At 42.4% G+C, this 22,875-nt stretch overlaps 1 protein-coding gene across 5 annotated transcripts in view; it reads left to right on the top strand.

The window, feature by feature from the left end:
• EPB41L4A (erythrocyte membrane protein band 4.1 like 4A) overlaps positions 1–22,875 on the top strand; it is a 212,415-nt gene that overhangs the window by 115,070 nt on the left and 74,470 nt on the right. For all 5 annotated transcript variants that reach the window (XM_043547061.1, XM_037901537.2, XM_043547063.1 and 2 more), the window contains 3 exons: positions 15,825–15,916; positions 18,547–18,624; positions 22,677–22,798. In XM_043547061.1, coding sequence (XP_043402996.1) covers positions 15,825–15,916; positions 18,547–18,624; positions 22,677–22,798 — 292 coding nt within the window. The remainder of the gene's footprint in view (positions 1–15,824; positions 15,917–18,546; positions 18,625–22,676; positions 22,799–22,875) is intronic.

Raw genomic sequence — 22,875 nt, 5'->3', positions numbered from 1 at the left:
ACTCCAACGAGAGACTGCTGAATTGGAATTAATTTGCAAACTGGATACAATTAACTTAGGCTTGAATAGAGACTGGGAGTGGATGGGTCATTACACAAAGTAAAACTATTTCCCCATATTTATTTCCTCCCCCCCCCCCCCCCCCCCCCCCCCCCCCCCCGGCCCGTTCCTCAGACGTTCTTGTCAACTGCTGGAAATGGCCCACCTTGATTATCACTACAAAAGGTTTTCTCTCTCCCCCACCCTGCTCTCCTGCTGGTATTAGCTCAGCTTAAGTGATCACTCTCCTTACAGTGTGTATGATAACACCCATTGTTTCATGGTCTCTGTGTATATATATCTCCCCACTGTATTTTCCACTGAATGCATCCGATGAAGTGAGCTGTAGCTCACGAAAGCTTATGCTCAAATAAATTTGTTAGTCTCTAAGGTGCCACAAGTACTCCTTTTCTTTTTGCGAATACAGACTAACACGGCTGCTACTCTGAAACATATGGTTTTTTGTTACTACAAAGGAGATTGGTTGATGAAATAGATAATTGTCAGTTGTCTTATCTTTCTGATTCTATATCATCATAATGCTGATTTATGCAGCTACACACACAGATAAGCATAGCTAGACAGTGTGGCTTGCCTGCTCCTAAATTCCAACATCATCATATTATAGGATATTCCCAAATTTCTTTTATTCCCTTTATATCCTGGAATAAATGCCAGCACCATGTCATATCACAGGAAAACTGAGACAAGAATTTGCAATATGATATGGGTGCAAAAAATGCCATTTCTGCATTGTGATACATTCTGGGAGACATCCTACCCTGGAGGAGGAAGGGACTATTCGTTCTCCTTACAGATATAGTGTGACCACACCTGGAATATTGCATTCATTTCCAGGCACCTCAATTACCAGAAAGATACTGACAATTAGCATTAGCATTATAGGTACAGTAATTTCAATCTGCTTTTCTAAAACGTTCAAGCAAACAGACCATATGAACTCTGGGTTAGTACTCTCTTGACAGCTGCTTTTCCTTTTTGGACTAGGGAATGTATGGGTGTGTGCATAGTGGTGTCTGCAGGTGTTCATACTGGATCCTTGAAACACAAATTGAAGTGAAAAGCCTAAAACACAAACGGGAACAGGGAATGGTGATAATTGGATATTATTATGCTCTTATACAGTCTAAGAAATGATGAAATTTTACAGCCAAATGCTGAAGTGTGTGAAATAATGGGGAGTTCTACATTAGCATCGAATCCTGAAACCCCTTACTTGAGTATCAGTTCAGTTCATTGTGGCTACTCACATAAACGAGGATTCATCTCACGAATAAGGGTTTGCAGGATAAGGCTCTAATTTATCAGTCATGAATTATTGCCTAAGTGAATGAATGGGCTAAGAATGTTGATAGTACAAACAACACCATCACAAATGGTGCATTGTAGGACCAGATCAACTGTCTATTTGAGTCAATGGAAAGACTTCCATTGACTTTACAGGGCTTTGGATCAGGCCCATAGTGAACTGAGACCCCAATTCAGCAACAAACACATGCCTAACTTTAAACATTTGAATTACCATAGACAATATTCCTGACTTATTTAGGTTCAGTATTTTGTCTGTTTACTTCTCAGATGGTACATTGAGGCACAACACTGTGACTATCAGTACTTGTAATCATGAATGCATACCTCATGGGGCTCCTCACACGCTTCATTGGATATGTGCTTAAATACCTTGCTTGCTGAATGGCTGCCTTGGATTTGTTTTTTTAAGTTGCTGTGCTCTGTTTTGTGAACAGAGAAGTTCAGTCTTGGAGCCACCAGTTTTGCACCTTTCACAAACACTATGTTATTTTTTTTTTATTAAAAATAAAGAAAAAATTTAAATTGTTGCCAGAATATTGACATAAATTCAGAGTTAAAAGTAATTGGTGCTGATGCTTTGTCTCTAGATTTTGTGGGGTTTTATTTTTTGAGAGATGGATGTTAATTGAATGGAGCTCTCCTAACTCCCCTTGACAGAATGATGATGATGGCGAAATTCTACAAATGAGAATTTCCTGTCTCTTAGGTAGGACTTTACAGCATAGGGGATTCTCATAGACTTTAAGGGCAGAAGGGACCATTGTGATCATCTAGTTTGACCTCCTGCACATTGCAGGCTGCAGAATTTCACTCACCCTCTACTGTAATAGACCCCTAACCTCTGCTTCAGTTACTAAAGTACCCAAATCATGATTAAAGACTTCAAGTTACAGAGGCTCCACCATTTACACTAGTTTAAACCAGCAGGTGACCCATGCCCCATGCTGCAGAGGAAGGTGAAAAAAAAAAACAGGATTTCTGCCATTCTGACCTGGGGGAAATTCCTTCCTGACCCCAAATATGGCGATCAGTTGAACCCTGAGCATATTGGAAGTCCCACCAGTCGGACACCTTGGCAAGAATTCTCTGGAGTAACTCTGAGCCCTCCCCATCTACTGCTCCATCTCTGGCTGTTGGGGATTTTTGCTAGTAGCAAAAAGAAAAGGAGTACTTATGGCACCTTAAGAGACTAACCAATTTATTTGAGCATAAGCTTTCGTGAGCTACAGCTCACTTCATCGAATAAATTGGTTAGTCGCTAAGGTGCCACAAGTACTCCTTTTCTTTTTGCGAATACAGACTAACACGGCTGCTGCTCTGAAACCTTGCTAGTAGCAGTTGCAGATGGGCCACGTGGCATTGTAGTCACTCTCATTATGCCATCCCCTCCATAAATGTATCAAGCTCCATCTTGAAGCCAGTTAGGTTTTTTGCCCCCGCTGTTTCCCTTGGAAGGCTGTTCCAGAACTTCACTCCTCTGATGGTTAGAAACCTTCATCTAATTTCAAGCCTAAAATTGTTGATGGCCAGTTTATATCCATTTGTTTTTGTGTCATCATTGGCACTTAACTTAAATAACTCCTCTCCCTCCCTGGTGTTTATCCCTTTGATGTATTACTAGAGAGCAACCATATCTCCCCTCAGCCTTTGTTTTGTTAGGTTAAACAAGCCAGCCCCCTTGAGTCTCCTCTCATAAGGTAGGTTTTCCATTCTTCTGATCATCCTAGTAGCCCTTCTCTGCACCTCTTCCAGTTTGAATTCATCTTTTTAAATGGGGGAGACCAGAATTGCACATAGTATTCCAGCTGAGGTCTCACCAGTGCCTTGTATGAGTGCAGTAACACTTCCGTATCTCTACTGGAAATACCTTGTCTGATGCATCCTAGGATTGCTTTAGCCTTTTTCATGGCCAAATCATTTTGGCAGCTCATAGTTATCCTGTGATCAACCAATATCCCCAGGTCTTTCTCCTCGTCTGTTGCTTCCAACTGATAAGTCCGCAGCTCATAGCAAAAAGAAAAGGAGGACTTGTGGCACCTTAGAGACTAACCAATTTATTTGAGCATGAGCTTTCGTGAGCTACAGCTCACTTCATCGGATGCATACTGTGGAAATCCCAGAAGACATTATATACACAGACACCATGAAACAATACCTCCTCCCACCCCACTCTCCTGCTGGTAATAGCTTATCTAAAGTGATCATCAAGTTGGGCCATTTCCAGCACAAATCCAGGTTCTCACCCTCCGCCCCCCCACAAACAAACTCACTCTCTTGCTGGTAATAGCCCATCCAAAGTGACCACTGTCTTCACAATGCGTATGATAATCAAGGTGGGCCATTTCCTGCAGAAATCCAGGTTCTCTCACCCCCTCACCCCCCTCCAAAAACCACACACACAAACTCACTCTCCTGCTGGTAATAGCCTATCCAAAGTGACCACTCTCCTTACAACCTGCATGAAAATCAAAGTGGGCCATTTCCAGCACAAATCCAGGTTTTCTCACTCCCCCACCCCCATACTCACACAAACTCACTCTCCTGCTGGTAATAGCTCATCCGAAGTGACCACTCCCCCTACAATGTGCATGATAATCAAGGTGGGCCATTTCCAGCACAAATCCAGGTTTTCTCACCACCCCCATATCAAAAATTCTTGTTATTAGTCCCCTAAGTGCATGACCTTGCACTTTGCACTATTAGATTTCATCCCATTTCTATTGTCTTGTATTATATTCCTGTCCTCCTCCGTATTGGCAATAACTCCCAACTTTATGTCGTCTGCAAATTTTATTAGCATGCTCCCACTTCTTGTGCCAAAGTCATGAATTAAAATGTTAAATAAGATTGGTCCCAAGACTGATCCCTGAGGAACTCCTTCAGTAACCTCCCTCCAGACTGACAGTTCACCTTTCAGTATGACTCCTTGTAGTCTCCCTTTAACCAGTTCCTTATCCACCTTTCAGTTTTCACATTAATCCCCATCTTCTCCAATTTAACTAATAATTTCCCATGTTAAACTGTATCAAATACCCTACTGAAATCCAGGTAGATTAGAGCTACTGCATTTCCTTTGTCTAAAAAATCAGTTATCTTCTCAAGAAGATGATAAGGTTCGTCTGGCACAATCTACCTTTTGTAAAACCATGTTCTATTTTGTTCCAATTACTGTTTGATGATGTAGTCCATAATGAAGTAAATGAATTAATGCCCTATAATAATAATAATAATAACAAACTGTTCTTGAATATATTAAATGCTTTATGTAGAACATAGTTTTAGTATCACAATGGAAAGTCTGTAAACATAGTTATAATTTTAGGCTTTAATTTATATTTTCAACTATTGGCAGATGTAAATTAAAAGCAATCAAACCCACTTTTCACAGATATACCAATGGAGGGAGAATAGTCTCTTTGTTGCTTTTAGTACTTCGTGCAGTGGTGCTGCATGTTAACAGTTACTTAATGGAAAGCCTTGCTTGTTTTCAGTTTCTCCTTAAGGCAAATGAAAATTAAGGTTGAGACTTTCAGAGCTGCCTAAAGGATTTGGATGCCCAATTCCCATTAAAATTAATGGACATTAAAATTAGTGGAAATGGACATCCAAATCCCTAGATGGATTGACAAATTTCAGCCCAAATATACAGAGCACTGTCCTCAGGCTGGTTAAAGATTACAATATGGAGTTTTTGTGTCAGGGAAAATTATTTATCATTGATGCTAGTGAGCCTGTTGTTTACATCATTTGGCTTTTCCTAAACTCAGTGTTTCAACAAGCACAAAATATTTACTGTTGCTGCATTTATAATGAAATTAGGAGCTTCACCTTCTCGGTTTCTTATACTGAGATCTGTAGTGCTTCAGCCGTTCTCTTCCCTGAAAACCACTTGTGTAATTATGACTTGTTTATTCTATTTCTGTAAACCCATTTCTGCTGTGTACTAATATTACTATAAGGTAATTGGATTTAATGTACACCTAATTTATATCCTGTATCTTTTAATTTTTTTCTCCATTACTTTCTCCATTATTTTTTCTCGTGCTTTTAAAAAATGGCAAAAATAGTATTTCACTGTCTCTGGCTTACCATTGCATAAGAGACCAATTACTTCGATCAGCTGGCAGAAATTTTCTTGCAGTGACGTTAGTCACTGGATCAATATAACATTGTCCCTCAACTTGAACTATGCTCAGAAGTAAGAGCATGTGTTAAGCATTCCATGAAAGCTTTAAATAGCAGCGTGAAGGAGTGAGCCTTTCCCATTTATAGATTGCAAAGGAAAAGTCTCTAGGTAAGACAATAAAGTTAAGACAAATTCTGATGATAAACAAGTATATTTTGGTTGAGCTTCCCTTGGGAAAACTACAGGGTCTGATTGTTGCTGTGTGCAATCCTCATTAGGGTAAATGTCAGCTGTGCGCACTTTTGTTGAAATTCACCCAGGAACATAGATGGACACAGAAAGTCCCCCAGTGCAGCAGAATCATTGTGCTTACACTACATGTGAATGGGTAACTGTTCAGTGGGTGCACAGAGGACACTGCAACTCCTGAATGTGACAGAACTGGGTTCCACACTAGTGATACATAGGCCACTACAGAAAGGGGCTGAAGGAATGGGCCAAGGAATGGAAAAAGACTGTGGTTACATGTATCCAGTGGGCATGTATTTTTGCCAGCAAGTTAAAGAAGTATGGGCTGGATGAATGGACTGTAAGGTGGATAGAAAGCTGGCTAGATCATCGGGCTCAACGGGTAGTGATCAATGGCTCCATATCTAGTTGGCAGCCGGTATTAAGCGGAATGCCCCAAGCGTCGTTCCTGGGGCCGGTTTTGTTCAATATCTTCATTAATGATCTGGGGGATGGCATGGATTGCACCCTCAGCAAGTTTGCAGATGACACTAAACTGGGAGGAGTGGTAGATACGCTGGAGGGTAAGGGTAGGATACAGAGGGACCTAGACAAATTAGAGGATTGGGCCAAAAGAAATCTGATGAAGTTCAACAAGGACAAATGCAGAGTCCTGCAGTTAAGGACAGAAGAATCCCATGCACTGCTACAGACTAGGGACCGAGTGGCTAGGAGCAATTCTGCAGAAAAGGACTTAGGGTTACAGTGGACGAGAAGCTGGATATGAGTCAACAGTGTGCCCTTGTTGCCAAGAAGGCTAACGGCATTTTGGGCTGTATAAGTAGGGGCATTGCCAGCAGATGGAGGGACATGATCATTCCCCTCTATTTGGCTTTGGTGAGGCCTCATCTGGAGTACTGTGTCCAGTTTTGGGCCCCACACTACAAAAAGGATGTGGAAAAATTGGAAAGAGTCCAGCGGAGGGCAACAAAAATGATTAGGGGGCTGAAGCACATGACTTATGAGGAGAGGCTGAGGGAACTGGGATTATTTAGTCTGCAGAAGAGAAGAATGAGGGGGGATTTGATAGCTGCTTGCAACTACCTGAAAGGGGGTTCCAAAGAGGATGGATCTAGACTATTCTTGGATGTACCAGATGACGGAACAAGGAGTAATGGTCTCAAGTTGCAGTGGGGGAGGTTTAGGTTGGATATTAGGAAAAACTTTTTCACTAGGAGGGTGGTGAAGCGCTGGAATGGATTACCTAGGGACGTAGTGGAATCTCCTTCCTTAGAGGTTTTTAAGGTCAGGCTTGACAAAGTCCTGGCTGGGATGATTTTGTTGGAGATTGGTCCCTTCCAACCCTGATATTCTATGATTCATGGCAAGGAATGTTTTTTAGACCAGCGTGCAGGAATCTTAGACTCTGGTACAGCAACTGCAAAGAGAGTATGTATCTGCTCTGGCCAGGTTGGGATGTTTGTTCAGTATACATACACCCCAGCTTTGTTCTTTCTTCCAACCCCTTTTATTTGGGTGTGGTATGTGGGAGTGGCTTGTGTATGTGAGTGAATTAAATCCACTTACAGGAGAAGGTACCCTTAAATCTTGACTGTAGCAGATCTTTGACAGGTTCTATGAATAGTGCACATGAAAAGTATTTATACATGCAGAATATCTTACTATACTTCTTTCACTATTTCTCTTCTTGAAACTAGAGCTGTGCAGAGGATGGAAATTCCATTTTGCAAAGGAACTTTGAAATTTTGATTAGTTTTTAATACGAACGAAATCTGAAAATATCCAAATTCTCTGCAAAAGAAAATTCTGAAAAAAACCCATTGTTTCAGATTGATCAAAATGTTTTGTTTTGAGAAAATTGAAACATTTTATTTTATTCTAATTTTTTGTTGCATTATAATATAACCCACAATTTAAAACAAACAAAACAAAGTCATTTCAAAATGAAAACTCAAAATGTTTCATACTGACAATGTGAAAGAAAATGTAGACTCAAATGAAGTAAAAATCTTAAATGAATCCACCTGTTCCATAGAATCTCTATAGATAGTAATTCCATGCTCTAACAAGAATATAACAGTAGGGATCTATTATTGATCACCTGACCAGGACAGTGATAGTGACTATGAAATGCTAAGGGAGATTAGAGAGGCTATCAAAATAAATAAAAAACTCGGTAATAGTGGGGGATTTCAGTTATCCCGATATTGACTGAGTACATGTCACCTCAGGACGAAATGCAGAGACAAAATTTCTCGATACTTTAAATGACTGCTTCTTGGAGCAGCTGGTACAGGAACCCACAAGGGGAGAGGCAATTCTTGATTTAGTCCTGAGTGGAGTGCAGGATCTGGTCCCAGGGGTAACTATAATAGGACCGCTTGGAAATAGTGATAGTAAAAAATAACATTTAACATTCCTGTGGTGGGAAGAACATCTCAGCAGCCCAACACTGTGGCATTTAATTTCAGAAAGGGGAACTATGCAAAAATGAGGAGGTTAGTTAAACAGAAATTAAAAGGTACAGTGACTAGAGTGAAATGCCTGCAAGCTGCATGGACACTTTTCAAAGACACCATAATAGAGGCTCAACTTAAATGTATACCCCAAATTAAAAAGCACAGTAAAAGATCTAAAAAAGAGCCACCGTGGCTTAATAACTATGTAAAAGAAGCAGTGAGAGATAAAAAGGCATCTTTTAAAAAGTGGAAGTCAAATCCTAGTGAGGTAAATAGAAAGGAGTATAAACACTGTCAAATTAAGTGTAAAAATGTAATAAAGCCAAAAAGGAGTTTGAAGAACAGCTAGCCAAAAACTCAAAAGGTAATAAAATGGTTTTTAAGTACATCAGAAGCAGGAAGCCTGCTATACAACCAGTGGGGCCCCTGGACGATCGAGATACAAAAGGAGCACTTAAAGACAGTAAAGTCATTGCAGAGAAACTAAATGAATTCTTTGCTTCAGTCTTCATGGCTGGGGATGTTAGGGAGGTTCCCAAATCTGAGCTGTCCTTTGTAGGTGATAAATCTGAGGAATTGTCACAGTTTGAAGAGGAGGTTTTGGAATTAATTGATAAACTTAACAGTAACATGTAACCGGGACTAGATGGCATTCACCCAAGAGTTCTGAAAGAACTCAAATGTGAAATTGTGGAACTACTAGCTATGGTTTGTAACCTGTCCTTTAAATCAGCTTTTGTACCCAATGACTGGAAGATAGCTAATGTAACGCCAATATTTAAAAAGGGCTCTAGAGGTGATCCCGACAATTACAGACTGGTAAGTCTAACGTCTGTACCAGGAAAATTAGTTGAAACAATAGTTAAGAATAAAATTGTCAGACACATAGAAGAACATAAATTGTTGGGCAAAAGTCAACATGGTTTCTGTAAAGGGAAATCATGTCTTACTAATCTATTAGAGTTCTTTGAAGGGGTCAGACCCTATGGAACTGGGGGGATCCAGTGGACACAGTATGCTTAGATTTCCAGAAAGCCTTTGACAAGGTCCCTCACCAAAGGCTCTTACATAAATTAAGTTGTCATGGGATAAGAGAGAAGATCCTTTCATGGATTGAGAACTGGTTAAAAGGCAGGGAACAAAGGGTAGGAATAAATGGTAAATTTTCAGTATGGAGAGGGATAACTAGTGGTGTTCCCCAAAGGTCAGTCCTAGGACCAGTCCTATTCAACTTATTCATAAATGATCTGGAAAAAGGGGTAAATAGTTAGGTGGCAAAGTTTGCAGACGATACTAAACTGCTAAAGATCGTTAAGACCAAAGGAGACTGTGAAGAACTTCATCTCTTTTCTGCCTCATCTGTGGCATAAAAGAGACAGAACCAGGGCAGAAGATCTGGCCTTCTCACACTAGCTGCAAATTTAACTTAAAATCCCATCCAAAAAAATAGAGCAATTTGTTCATGTTACTTAAGAATTACAAACAGTGGGTCAGTTTACACTCATTGAAACCAGTGGGGTGGTATGAGTGTAAACAAGTGCAGAGAATTTGATCCACTAACTACAGAGTTTTGTGCTTGTCTTTTTTTTCCCCGCGTACCCACTCAACTATCTGCTACTTGTAGCAGTAAGAGTTGTGTAGTGGTTAATAGGTGAGTCACCACTAAACACCTTCTGTTTAAAGTGCAGTGGAATAAAATTCCTTGGCAAACCTGAAGGGGTGGCTTATTTTTCAGGTTTATTTTTTAGCCTTTTGTTAGTTATTGTTTAGTAAAGTTTTTGTATTGTTACTTTATGAGGCTAAGGTATTTAAAATCTTGAAGTGCTTATGCAGTAATAGCACAGGTTTATTATTATTTTGCTACTTGAGTTGTATGATGTACTTTAAGATAATTATCTTCTTGACTGTAGAGGTGAGGTGACCTTGTGTAACCCGTAATACAGTCTCGATTGCATAAGCTAGGATTGGTATGCATTAGGTAAATGTATTAAAAAAACCCAAAACCCTTAAGAACATTTTCTGTTGGAGGAAACAAATGATAAACAGATATGTGTCTAACTTTGCAAAGAATAATGTTTTGCTCTCAGCTACTGCTTCCAAATATGTATATTCTGCTATTGTTCATCTTAGTGAAGCAGAGTGGCAGTGTATATGTGGCCAGATCTTCACCTGTACTGAGTTTACACTCTATTCATCTGACAAGAGTGGGGAGAAGGAGAAGTTGCTGTAAATCACTTTTCTGCTTCTATTAACCTGGTCTGGCTGGGGGCCAAAATAGTCCCTGTCATAAATTAGTGTAGCCTAAGGGTTACGATATGTTATGTTGACTGCCACAGTCCCATAGGGTCTGACCAGTCTGTCAGTTTATACCAGCTGAGACTCTGGTCTATACATTTTAATGTAGATGCAGTCATAACATCCTAAAATCTGCTTCTCTTGTTTCACTTTTAAAAAAAAAAACTTGACATTAAAAATGTCATTAAAAATCCTAGCTCTGGATTTGTCATACACAATAAGAGTGAATTGCATTTTGCAGTAGGTGGAATCTTGCTCCTGATTACCAGAGATTCACATGTTGCGTGATTCTCCTATTGTATGTCCAGCACGGCAGATTTGGAATTCAATACCCCCCAGACCCCAGCAATATCTGAGATTGTGTTTTTTATTAATTGAAGCTATATATTTTTGCAAATTAGGGTGACCAGATAGCAAGTGTGAAAAATCGGGATGGGAGTGGGGGGGTAATAAGAGCCTATATAAGAAAAAGCCCCAAATATTGTGATTGTCCCTATAAAATCAGGACATCTGGTCACCCTATTGCAAATATAAGTATCATCTATACTCTGCAGCAAATCAGTCTCTTTAGATGAAAGAGTTGCATCTCCCAGTTTCCAGTACTTGCAATGGTGATGATTCCTATTGCAGGCCCCTCTTTTGCTGTAATGTCTTTAGGAAAAAAGGTCCCTCTGGATAAAGGCTGCAGCTTATCTGGGGGCATATTCAGTCCTTGGTAATTTCGCCTCAGTATCCCAGCCATTAGTGTAATCTTCTGCAGTGGAAAAATATAAATAAAATCTCTACAAGAATGAAGTGGCTCAGGTATATCCCTTATGTTTTTGTCATTGTAAGAGAATGAAACATTAGTTAATTATTCCAATCATCGGTGTAACCCCCCATTATTATTATTATTTATTGCTTGTTTCATGTTTGACGGAAGGCTTTCAAGCAAGTAATTTGTAACTTTCATGAACTGCCCAACAGCATTTAATAAGGGATATAATCAATTTATTTGTTAGGAGTGAGATTTTGGATTCTGGGGAATGCATTAGATTAGTTCATGATTTACAGGTTTGTTTGCAAATCGTAGTTTTAAATGAAAAATGTGAGAAACCTGAATGGCCTCTACATGCACGCACACACATCATGCCGTATGTGCAGGCATCCATTTTATAAAACCAGCTACTAAAAATGGTAGAATTCCATTTATAAACACTTGTATATGTTATCAGATTATTGAGGAAACTCTTTTAGGACCTGAGTCTGTCACTCATACTGAGCGAAAATTTACTACATGAATAATCCCACAGAAATCAGTGGGACTACTCAGGTAGTAAGGTACTATGTACTCAGGCTATGTCTACACTACGAAATTAGGTCGAATTTATAGAAGTCAGTTTTTTAGAAATCGATTTTATACAGTTGATTGTGTGTGTCTCTGCTGATGAGATCTGCACTCACCTGTAGCTTGCCACGCTGGCCAAACAGGAAATGAGATTCAAAAGTTCACGGGCCTTTTCCTGTCTACCTGGCCAGTGCATCTGAACTGAGAGCGCTGTCCAGAGCGGTCACAATGGAGCACTCTTGGATTGCTCCCGGAGGCCAATACCATCGAATTGTGACCACGCTACCCCAAATTCGACCCGGCAAGGTCGATTGCAGCGCTAATCCCCTCGTCAGGGGAGGAGTACATAAATCGATTTTAACAGCCCTTTAAGTCAAAGTAAATGGCTTCGTCGTGTGGACGGGTGCAGGGTTAAATCAATCTAACGCTGCTAAATGTGACCTAAACTCGTAGTGTAGACCAGGGCTTAGTGTAACAGTGGCAGAACTAGGCCCTTAATAAGTTAACTGGATGATAGATAGAGTTTAAGTTTATTCATTTTGAGTCTTGAATTTTATAGTTTGTTGAAAAAGATTAGTATAATCCTGGAAGGCTTATTTTAATGTCAGTAGACAAGATCTTCAAACATGAGTGTCTAAAGGTAGGTTTCTTATTCTGAGTTTAGAGAGACAAAGCGGGTGAGGTAGTATCTTTCATTGGACCAACTTGTGTTGGTGAGACAAGCTTTTGAGCTTACATAGAGCTCTTCTTAAGGCATAGGCGGCGAGTTATATGGGCCCGTGGTGCCTTGGCACCAGCAATATTCAGAGCCCAGTGGCTCAGCTGCACCAATATTTGGGGCTGGGTGTCCCAGCCGCCACCCCGCGCCTCCTACGAGTGTCCCCCGGCCTCCCCTTGCTGCCCCCATGCATGGGAGCAGAGGGTCCCTGCCTCTGCTGTGCAGCTCCATGCTGCCTCCCTGCGGCAACTTCTGCCTCAGAGACCTGGTGCCCCCCCTCCCCGCCCCAATCTCAACTGCCAGGGCAGACTGACTCTGAGCCTGCCCTTCCATCTCAGAACCTTCCCTTTTCCGGTGGGACCCTCCACCAGCACAGGGGGCCCCCCCGGCCGCAGTCACCGCTCCTGCCCCATGCTGGGCAAGGATGCAGCCCCATCCCTCACCCCCAGTGAGGCTACAGTCAGGGGCAACAGCAGGGGAGGAGGTGCACGCAGCACCTCCTGGCACCCACCATGCGGGAGGCGAGGGAGATTCCTGGACCTGAGAGAGGCCCTAGGAGCACATGCAGTGACAGTGGTGGGGGTGAGTGTGCTGCTGAGGGGGCAGGAAAGGGGGGTTCCTCCCCCAGAGCTCGCTGCTGCCAGCAGGGAAAGGGCTGGGGGGAGTCCTCCATCTGGCCCCTGTCCCAGAGCAGCCTGCCTACACCCCAAACTCATCCCCAGCCCTGCCCCACCCCTGAACCCACACCCCCAGAGCCCTCACCCCCCCACATACACCCTCTACCCTAGCCCTGAGCCTCTCCAACACCACAAACCCCTTATCTCCAGTCCCAGCCAGAGCCCTCATCCCCCTGCACCCTAACCCTCTGCCTGAGCCCCTCCAGCACCCCAAACACCTTATCCCCAGTCCCAGTCAGAGCCCTCATCTCCCTGCACTCCAACCCTCTGCCCCAGCCCTGAGCCTCTCTAACACCCCAAACCCCCCAGCCCCAGACAGAGCCCTCACCCCCCACACTCCTACTCTCACCCTGAGCCCCTCCCACACCCCAAACCCCTCATCTGCAGCCATACCCCACAGCCCTCACCCCTGCACTCCATCCCTTTGCACCCCCTCTATCCCCAAACTCCCTCCTAGAACCTGCACCCCCTCCCTCCGCACCCCCTCCCATCCCCAAACTCCCTCCCAGAGCCTGCACCCTGCACCCCAATCCCCTGCCCCAGCCTAGGGCCTGCACCCCAGACCTCCTCCCCCACCCAAACTCCCTCCCAGAGCCTTGGGCAGGTGGGGGGCGGAGTTTGGTGGGGCAGGTTCTGGGCACCACCAAAAATTATACAAACCTGCTGCCCCTGTCTTAAGGATCTTCTTCAGGACCTGAAGAAAGAGCTCTGTGTAAGCTCAAAAGTTTGTCTTTCTCACCAACAGAAGTTGGTCCAAATAAAAGATATTACCTCACCCGCCTTGTCTCTCTAATATCCTGGGACCAACACAGCTGTCACAACGCTGCATACAACAATTGAGTTTAGGCACTTTGGCCTGATTTGCAAAGATGCCTAAATATGGATTTAGTTCTTAGGATCAGTGCTTAATTTGTAATGAAAGAGGTGCCGGGGCTCAAGCAATTAGGTTCCGGGGCTCAAGCAATTTTCTTACTTTCATAACTCAGGCAACAAGCACAGGGATTCCGGGGCGATGAACTGCCACGCCTAGTGGTGCAAGCCCTGGCACAAGTAGAGCGCTGCTTAGGATCTTGGCTTTAGGTGTGCATATTTTGAAAATCTTGGCCTAGGCAGACAGCATTACAAAAAGGGGGAATTCTTTCCTTCTAAATCCTATCTTCTAGCTAGCTAGCCACTTAATGTTGAAATTCCTTTTGTGCCAGATATGCACAGTTGATTCATTTGCTGAACATGCTACTGTACATACCAATTTATTTCATAGGCTGGGTTTTGAATGCAGTCTATCAGAAAGGAAATTTATAGCTGAGTTTAGAATCACTTTATTAGACAATGGAGTTACCATTGTATGCGTAGTGAAGGTTGGTATTAGCGGTAACACACACAAGCCATGGTCTGCACAGACGGCACAGATTTGTGATTTCTTGCAAAACAAAATATCAAAAAATATATACGAGGTGCGTGGTCCACTTCCACCTATTGTAACGTATCCCAGGAACGATGTTTCAGTAAGCAAAGAAAATAAAAAAATACAGACCTGATCATCCTTTCAATCCTTTGTTGACACCACTTCATTTGAGGTATCTTATGATTTGTAAATTTCTTTTCTCCTCCTCCATCATCAATCATCATCATCATCGTCATATGTCTTCTTTATACCATGTATGGCAATGATGGTAGAAACTGATAGCAATCTCCCATCTGACTGATGTCCATCTGTCTCTAGCTAGTTGTTAAGTTTTGAGCATTCATTTTTCATCTTTCTGCCTGTAGAAGCCTTCCCAAAGTTGCTGTCTTCCAAGATTTTCTGTCTCCTGCTCCCTTTCCCACATATTTCAAATCATTGCATTCTATAGTTAGTTAATTTTCTTCCTATTCTCTCTTTCTCTGTGTCACTTCTTCCAGTTGTCGTCTTGATTTCCAATTTTACTCCCCCCCTCTTTTTGTGTCCTTTTGCTTTGCTTTAGTCCACCCCACCTGCCTTATTCTTACCTTCCTTTATGTTTTTTCTCTGCTCCCTGTTGTTCTTTCCTCTGTGCATTGGTAAATAAAGCCTTTACAAGATCCTGGTCACAGACTTGCACATAGTTTTACTAATGTCATTTGCCCAGGACCTAGTTGTTTATAAGTATTATGTTATAAATGTTACTTACTTGTACTATCTGAGATTTCAGATAAATTGAGTTTTGTAATCTCACACAAATTTTAATGTAATAAAATGAAAAATTATTTTGGGAGGAAATGTGTGCTTTTGATTGGCCTTTTAAGGTGTGGTTTGAGAAACCATCACTAATAGAATATATGAAAAAATATGGGTTTTTGCTAGTAAAATACTTGTCAGTAATATAATACATAAAACCAGAAGTGACAAAATATCTTAAGGACCTACCATTCTTTTCTTCCTTCAGTTTCTGTGATTCTGTTTTAAGGGCCTGCTTTGCCTCTCACATACACCAGTAAGTCGTTGTTGACCTCAGTGAAGTTTCTCCTGATTTACACTGGCACAAGGGAGAGGAGAACCAGGCCCCACATGTGTAGTTCGGCAAGTAAAAATCCACTCCATAGGAAGAATCTTTCATAGTAATGTTGTCTCTTTTTATTTCAGTGCAATGAAACATCCTTCTTTTTTGAAGCACGTAACAAAACCACATGCAAACATCTTTGGAAATGCTGTGTAGAGCACCATACGTTCTTTAGGTGAGTGGAGGTAAAGTTATTAAGGTTTTACTATGTTATGACAACAGAAGATAAATGTGCTGGTTGAGATTCTTGCTGCACCTCTCAGAAGGATAGCACGAACTCACAGCACAGGGGGTGAGGGGTTAGGGTGGCCTTAAGCCACTCTCGTGCCCTCCTGATTCTGGGCTCCTCTGTGAGCCATGCCCTACCCAAGTCTCTTTCCAGGCATAGTTTTATTCTTCTTCTATAGAATGTATGCAAAAACATCAAACACAAAAAGCATTTCCTCTTCTCACCTTGGGCTGTCGCTCCTAGAGGCTTTTCCCTTTGACTCTCACAGTGCTGAAAAGAGGGTACACCCTTCCTTCCAATCTCCCTGCTTCAGGGCCTACTGCAGAAGCCAACCTCCCTCCTGTAGTTCCCACTCAACTGACCTCTCTCAGCCCCTCTATAAGGCACACCTGAACCCCTGCTCCCTGGCCCCTTCCCCATCTGGGTCTGATAAATTGAACAGAGCAGGTTGGCCTCAGGTGTCCTGGCCCTCAGAGGGACAAGCTACCCTGTTGCACGGCATGACTGCGTACAGCAAATCCTGAGATGTATGTATGCATCTTCAAATGATATGGGCATGTCCCTGTGCAAAACAAGTTTCAGTTGGAAGCAAATTTGTTCAGTTGTGTTACAAACCCTTGTAAAAGTCCTGCTCTGATAATATTGCAACACTGACATGCCCTCAACAATGGGCACAATGCTCCCTTAGATGCGTTCTCAGAATGTAAAGATGAGGAAACTCCATGACTTCACACTCTCAGAATTTATTCACCATTCTTTCATGGGATAGAAGTTTGCAGGGTTTGTCTCACCACCAAAGAAGTGGCAAGGTCTTTGGACTTCCAAAACTGTGGCACTTGGAGTAACAGGAGGCAAGGGCCATTCAAGACCCTGTAGCTTTGCACTGCCTCCTGTTCCTCAGCTCCCCCAGGATGCAAGCAGCACAGCTAATACGGGAGGTGTGTTGCCGGCCCTCTTCCCCCATCAGCTGCTGATCCCAGGGTGTCACTCAAGGGTAATCCACGTTACAAAGGAGGAACTTGCACAATTTAACAGTGACTCAGGCCTGGTCTACACTGCAGCATTAGGTTGACATAAGGCAGCTCACATAAGCTATGTCAGTGTATACCCTACAGCCTTGCTCCCACCAATATAAGTGCCATACTACACCGACATAATAACTCCACGAGAGGTGTAGGGCTTATATCAGTGTAGTTAGGGCGACACAGTGTTCCTGTCCGTAGACCAGTGTTCCCCAAACTGTGGGGTGCAACCCCTAAGGGGGTGCAGAGGAATGTTCAGGGGGCTCTGCTGGAGCCATGAAATGGACAAGAAAGCCAGCTCCCCAGCCAGGCTGCTACCCGGTCTCTGCTGTAAGCCAGGCTGCCACCCAGGCTCCCGGGTCAGGCTGCCGCCCGGGCTCCCCACAGGGAGCCCTGCTGCCCCCTGCGGTTCCGGCTCCCTGCTCCCAGCCAGGCTGCTGCCCAGGCTCCCAGCTCTGATCTGGGCTTCTTGGCTCCCCGCTCCCCTCTGGGAACAGGGCATCTGACTGGACACTGGATGTAGATCTCCTTGCTGGGAGCCTGGCTTCCCCCGGGCTCTTGGCTCCCCACCGGGAGCATGGCAGCCGACTGGACTCTGTGTGCGGATCTCCCCGTCGGGAGCCCAGCTGCCCCCTCGCTCAGGCTCTTGGCTCCCCGTTCCCTGCCAAGAGCACAGCAGCCAACTGGACTCCGGGCACAGATCTCCCTGCTGGGAGCCCGGCTGCACCCCCTGGGCTCTCGGCTCCCTGCTCCCAATTGGTGTAGTGTAGACATGCCCTCACTCAGCATTAACTTTCATGGGGATTGTGACAGGGCGACATCCTGTTCCTGTCTTCTGTTCTGTCTACACCGACTCTAAGACTTTCAGTTGTTAAACACTGAAGCGCAGTTTAGTTACATTAGCTCTTCCCACTACTTATTGATCCATACACAATAATTATTTATAGTGTCAGTTTCTCCTCAGTTCTTTGCTGAGGAGAGGGAAGAGATCTCGCTACCCAGAGACCTTTCCTGGTTTTGGCTCTGCTAGCCTGCCTCCCTCTCCTGTGCTGCTTTATACATTCTGTGTTAATGGACCAATTTGCTTGTTATTCCTCCCCCAGCCCATTCAAATCCATTAATTAGGCCCCATCAGGGTCACCGTGGTGGGAATTGATTGGCATTTAAATGACCAGAGTGCTGGCTCAGCTGTTGGTTCCCAGGACTCTGCACAGGGATGTTCTGTGGGGTTTGGGTAAGGGTGATGGCACAGAAAGAAGCCATCCATCTAGATCTAGCCTCACCTGCATGGATTCATGGAACTCTGAGCCCCATGGAGCACCCATGGAGAGCCTGCCATGACATGGGGATGAGGAGGAGTTTACAGAGGAGCCATGCTTCCCCTTTGTGGACCTGCAAATTTGTGCCCACAACTTCTGTTACGAGTGGAGGAGATTACTTTGTCTTATAATAGCATTGCATCATCCTATTCTACATGTACATTAATTAGTTTATTTACTATATATTTGAGTGTATGGAATTTTACTGTGTCATGTTATTCTTAAAATAATGTAGAATGCCAGAAAATGAGTCAAGCTCTCAGTCAAGAAAATTCAGCAAGTTTGGATCCGTAGGCTATAAACATCGATACAGGTAAATCTATTTCACCTTAAAATCTTTACATTCAGATCATTTCCCCTCAGAAAAACTGTTAATCATAACATTCCAGTTCACAGATTAAACAGTGTGAGATGCAGAGCCAGATTTTCTGGTCTGATTTAGCTGTGCTCAAAGCAGGAACTGGGAGGGAGGCAATGAGGCAGGGGCCAAGGTTGCTTTGTGGCTCCCTGATCCCTGGGGGCCAGTACAGCCCATAGCACAGCATAGAGGAGCCTCAGGGATGTTCTAAATTACACCTAGCCCATGGCCTGAAGGGGCTGTTCCAACAAGTGTGGATCACCAGACCATGGAAGGATCCTGGCCAGGATTCTTATGCAGAGATCTAGCACTAGGGATGGCAGAGAGCCGTAGGGAAATCCACCAACTATGGGCATTCCTCAGGAGGCCAGTTAAACTAGCTTTACAGCCCCGAGTGTTGCCAAAGCAGTACAAATGAGCCATAGTGGGGCTAAGGATCTGGTGCTTTTTGGCTAAGCTAGGGATAGATCAAACCAATTTGGTGAATTTAAGGTTTCCTTGTCTAATGGTTGGGGCACAAGATTTGGAGCCAGAAGACCTGTGCTTTAGACCCAGCTTTGGCACATATATGCTGTGTGACCTTCAGTAAGTCAGTTATGATGTGATTTACAGAAGTGCTGAACACTTGCAGCTCCAACTTCCTTGTGAGCTGCAGGTATTCACCATCTCTGGAAATCAGGCCACTGACTTTTCTCAGGCTGGTGACATCAGTCAGGAGTGTGAAAAATCCACACCACTAACCAAAGGAGCTATGCTGACCAAACCCCCGGTGTAGATGCAACGAGGTCAATGGAAGAATGCTTCCGTCCGCCTAGCTACCATTGTTTGGGGGAAGTAGTGTTCCTACATGGCGTAAAAACCCCTTCTGTCTATGTAGATTGTGCCTATGCTGTATGGGGTTTTGCCAGCATAGCTATGGCGAAGGAGCTATGCCAGTGTAATCCCTATAGTGTAGCCATACCCTCAGTCTCAGTTTCCCCATTTGTCAAAGGGAGATAAAAACACTTTTTCATCTTTGTAAGGTGTTTAGAGACCTTTCAACAGAAAGCACAATACAAGTCTTAAGTACTATACTATACCATAATCATGGAACACCATGGCCAAGTTTGAATGTCACAGTATGGAGTACAGTCTCCTTATCGCTGCCTCCCAAGAACACAAACCTAAAATCATAAGTCATATAACCCTCAACATCTTAAGCACCTCCGGAACCTCAGTTAACAAAAGAGGGCCAAAATCTTAGTAGAGAAGGATATGGCTCCACAGGGGCTTCCAATCTACTCTTTATTGGAGTGACCTTATGTATGAATTGGGAGTGAAAGCTCCTTACAATGAGAAATACTTGATTCTGTGCCAGAGTAGAGAGGACCCAGGCTGTCCACCGCCTGGAACAGTTCTGCCGATTAGGATGTGGCAGACGCTTTGCTGTAGGAGAAGAAATTTTGCCTCCATTGCACCCATCGCATGAGATTTAACATTTTTTTGTTGCAGTTGGCCACACTTAAGTATTTCTGCCCCTGGAGCTCTAGTCTCCTACCTTCCCCCTTCATTTGTCACAGACTGTCTGTATACAGCATCAAGGTGGCTGGTGGTGATAATGAATTCACCTCTTGGGATGGGTCGCTGTCGACTGCAAAAATGTTTTTTAAACATTCCAGATAATATCTTCTCTTATCACCAGAAGGAAAAAAGGAATCCTTACTTGTGCTGTGTTGATCTGCAAGGGTTTTCCCCAGGCCTGGGTTAGTGTTTTAATAACTTGGAATTTTAAAAAAGATTGGGACTATCCTATTAAAGTTCAGCTACTGGGCATTTGAAGCATATTGATTACCAATATGATAGTGAACATTATTTAATTGGTTGGTATTTGAGATTCAGTAACTGTTGCTTCATTAAATGCATATTGGCAACTGTAATTAACAGCATCTTCATGTGCTTAAAGCATCAGCTGTTTGCTTGCACTGTAGATCTGATTCCCAATACCCCACCTGTTCTTTATTTCATTGTTTTTTTGGGGTGGGTTGTATCATTGAGGGGCAACAATAAAACTGCACTTCTGCATATGTAGTGTAAGCTCAAGACAGAAGCTATAATTCCATGCCTGAGGAGAGGGGGTCATAACCTTTTCTTGTTAGCCTCTGGGTTATTTATTTGTTTGGAGTCTGATAGTTTGTAAGCAAGCTGAACTCCCCATTATCAGATTAGTTGTTTAGATTTGGTGCTGCCCAAAGGGGATTAATGAAGGCTGCTGTTGGGGGCTTACAAAGGTTAACATGGTTGCAGAGCTATGACATTTGTTAATATTTTCTGCCTAGCCTGCAGAATAAAATAATTTGAAACTTAAAACCAATAATACTTTGATCCAGTCTGATGGTTTTTTCCCCTTAAATATATTTTCTGATGTTTAAAGAAATTAAAAAAAAAAAAAGGGTTCATGCAAATAGATGTTCACATAACTCAAATACTAATTACAATGCTTAACACATGGTATCATTGCTCTTCACTCATTAGAAATGCTCCTGAATGTTTTTAAATCATTGCACTGCAGATGTGGCAACTGGGAATTACTGCTAGAAATGATCTTTCCAAAAACCTTAATTTAAAATAAATGTAAGAGCGATCTATAAAAAAAAACTTAAAAGTCTCTGCATTTTATTTTTGTTGAAACTGAAATACTGTTAGATAGTATTAGTGTTATTAGTAAAATAATGTTAGTGTTTAATTGATCTTATTGTGTGACAGCAGAAAATAAATAACATTCATAGTGCTATCTGGTTAATATATCTTATTTGTTCATTCACAGATGTTTTGTATAAACCTGCATTTGTCATTTATGATTCATATCACTTTAAGGTTAAATCCAGAAATTCTAGAATAAATTTTTAGTCTTATCATCTAGTTTTGTTTTGTTTTGTTTTTTACAGGGAGAGGGGAAGTGTAACTTAATTTTATTGAAAACAGTTCAGTAACATAGGTCCAAACTGGAGTCACAGTTTTTTGTGATACAGAGATTTACCTTATTTGTTCATTGTGTGTTATGAAGCTTGTCTCTACTATACATTTAATTTTTTTGTTTGTTTAATATCTTTCCCAATTATTGTAAACACAGAAACGCTTAGGTTTTAATTACTTTAATTAATTTTTGTTTTTTCCCTAGTGTCTAAAAGAAAGAAAAATTTGAGAGCTGCAGTGGGTGCGCAACACAATATGTTTTTCAGGAACAAGTGCATATATTTACAACCTATGGCCTAATTCACATTTATACTAAGGCAACTTTTTACACTGTGTAGTCATGTGTGACAGAGCTTTAAAATGGGTGTAAATGTAATTTCTCACACTGTGAAGTCCCTTTTACATTGCTTTTGCAATGAAAAGGGGCCTTAGCATAAATGAAAATTAGGTCCTGTAATTTTTTGGTGTTAACAGCTTGTTGCAGTCTGGCATTGCACTGAGTTTGGTGTCACTTTATCATTCCCATTTTGATGCTGTGAAATATTAAGGCAGCCATGTGTTGCCTCAAACAGAGCAATGTTAAAGGTATATTTTAGTAAGACAAATGACTCTAAAAATTAATTCAGGAAATAAAATTACAGCAATCAAATTACATGCTTGAAGGTTATCGTGAGGCCAAAAAAAGGCCAAACTGTGTTGGCTACTGTCTTAATTCTCAATAAAGTAGCATTTTGTGTGGATTCTGGAACTCTTTCCTTACACTCAGTTGGAAAAATACCAAATGCAGGAGAGAATGGCATGATCTGTTGGCAGTTGTGCCAAGGTATGATTTGAAACAAAATCACAATGAATAGCATTGTAGTTAATACCACACAACCTGCTGTGTGAGCAGGAATATTAGAACTTGACTCAAGGTTCCATGGGTAAAAGGTTGATGACTAATTCATTGCTCTCCCAACCAGCATAATTGCTCTAACTAAAAATGTTAAATTTCTTTAAGGTTCACTTCGCAATTTTCCATTTGTCCATCATATTGATTTTGTTGCATTTTCAAGTGGCAGGACAGCTTTGCAGATGAGCAGAGAACTTTCTGTCCAGCTTCCTCGGCCTGACCAAAATGTTGAAAGAAGTCGTAGTAAGACTTATCCAAAAAGAATGGCACAAACACAACAGACTGGTAAGCCTTATTTGAACACTTCTGTTTATTTTGTCTAAGAAGCCTTTTCTTTGGCCAAAGATGATTCACTCTGTTTT

The sequence above is a fragment of the Chelonia mydas genome, chromosome 5 (genome assembly GCF_015237465.2).
Source record: "Chelonia mydas isolate rCheMyd1 chromosome 5, rCheMyd1.pri.v2, whole genome shotgun sequence".
NCBI classification, from domain to species: Eukaryota; Metazoa; Chordata; order Testudines; family Cheloniidae; genus Chelonia; species Chelonia mydas.
This window is presented reverse-complemented; position numbering and strand designations above follow the sequence as displayed.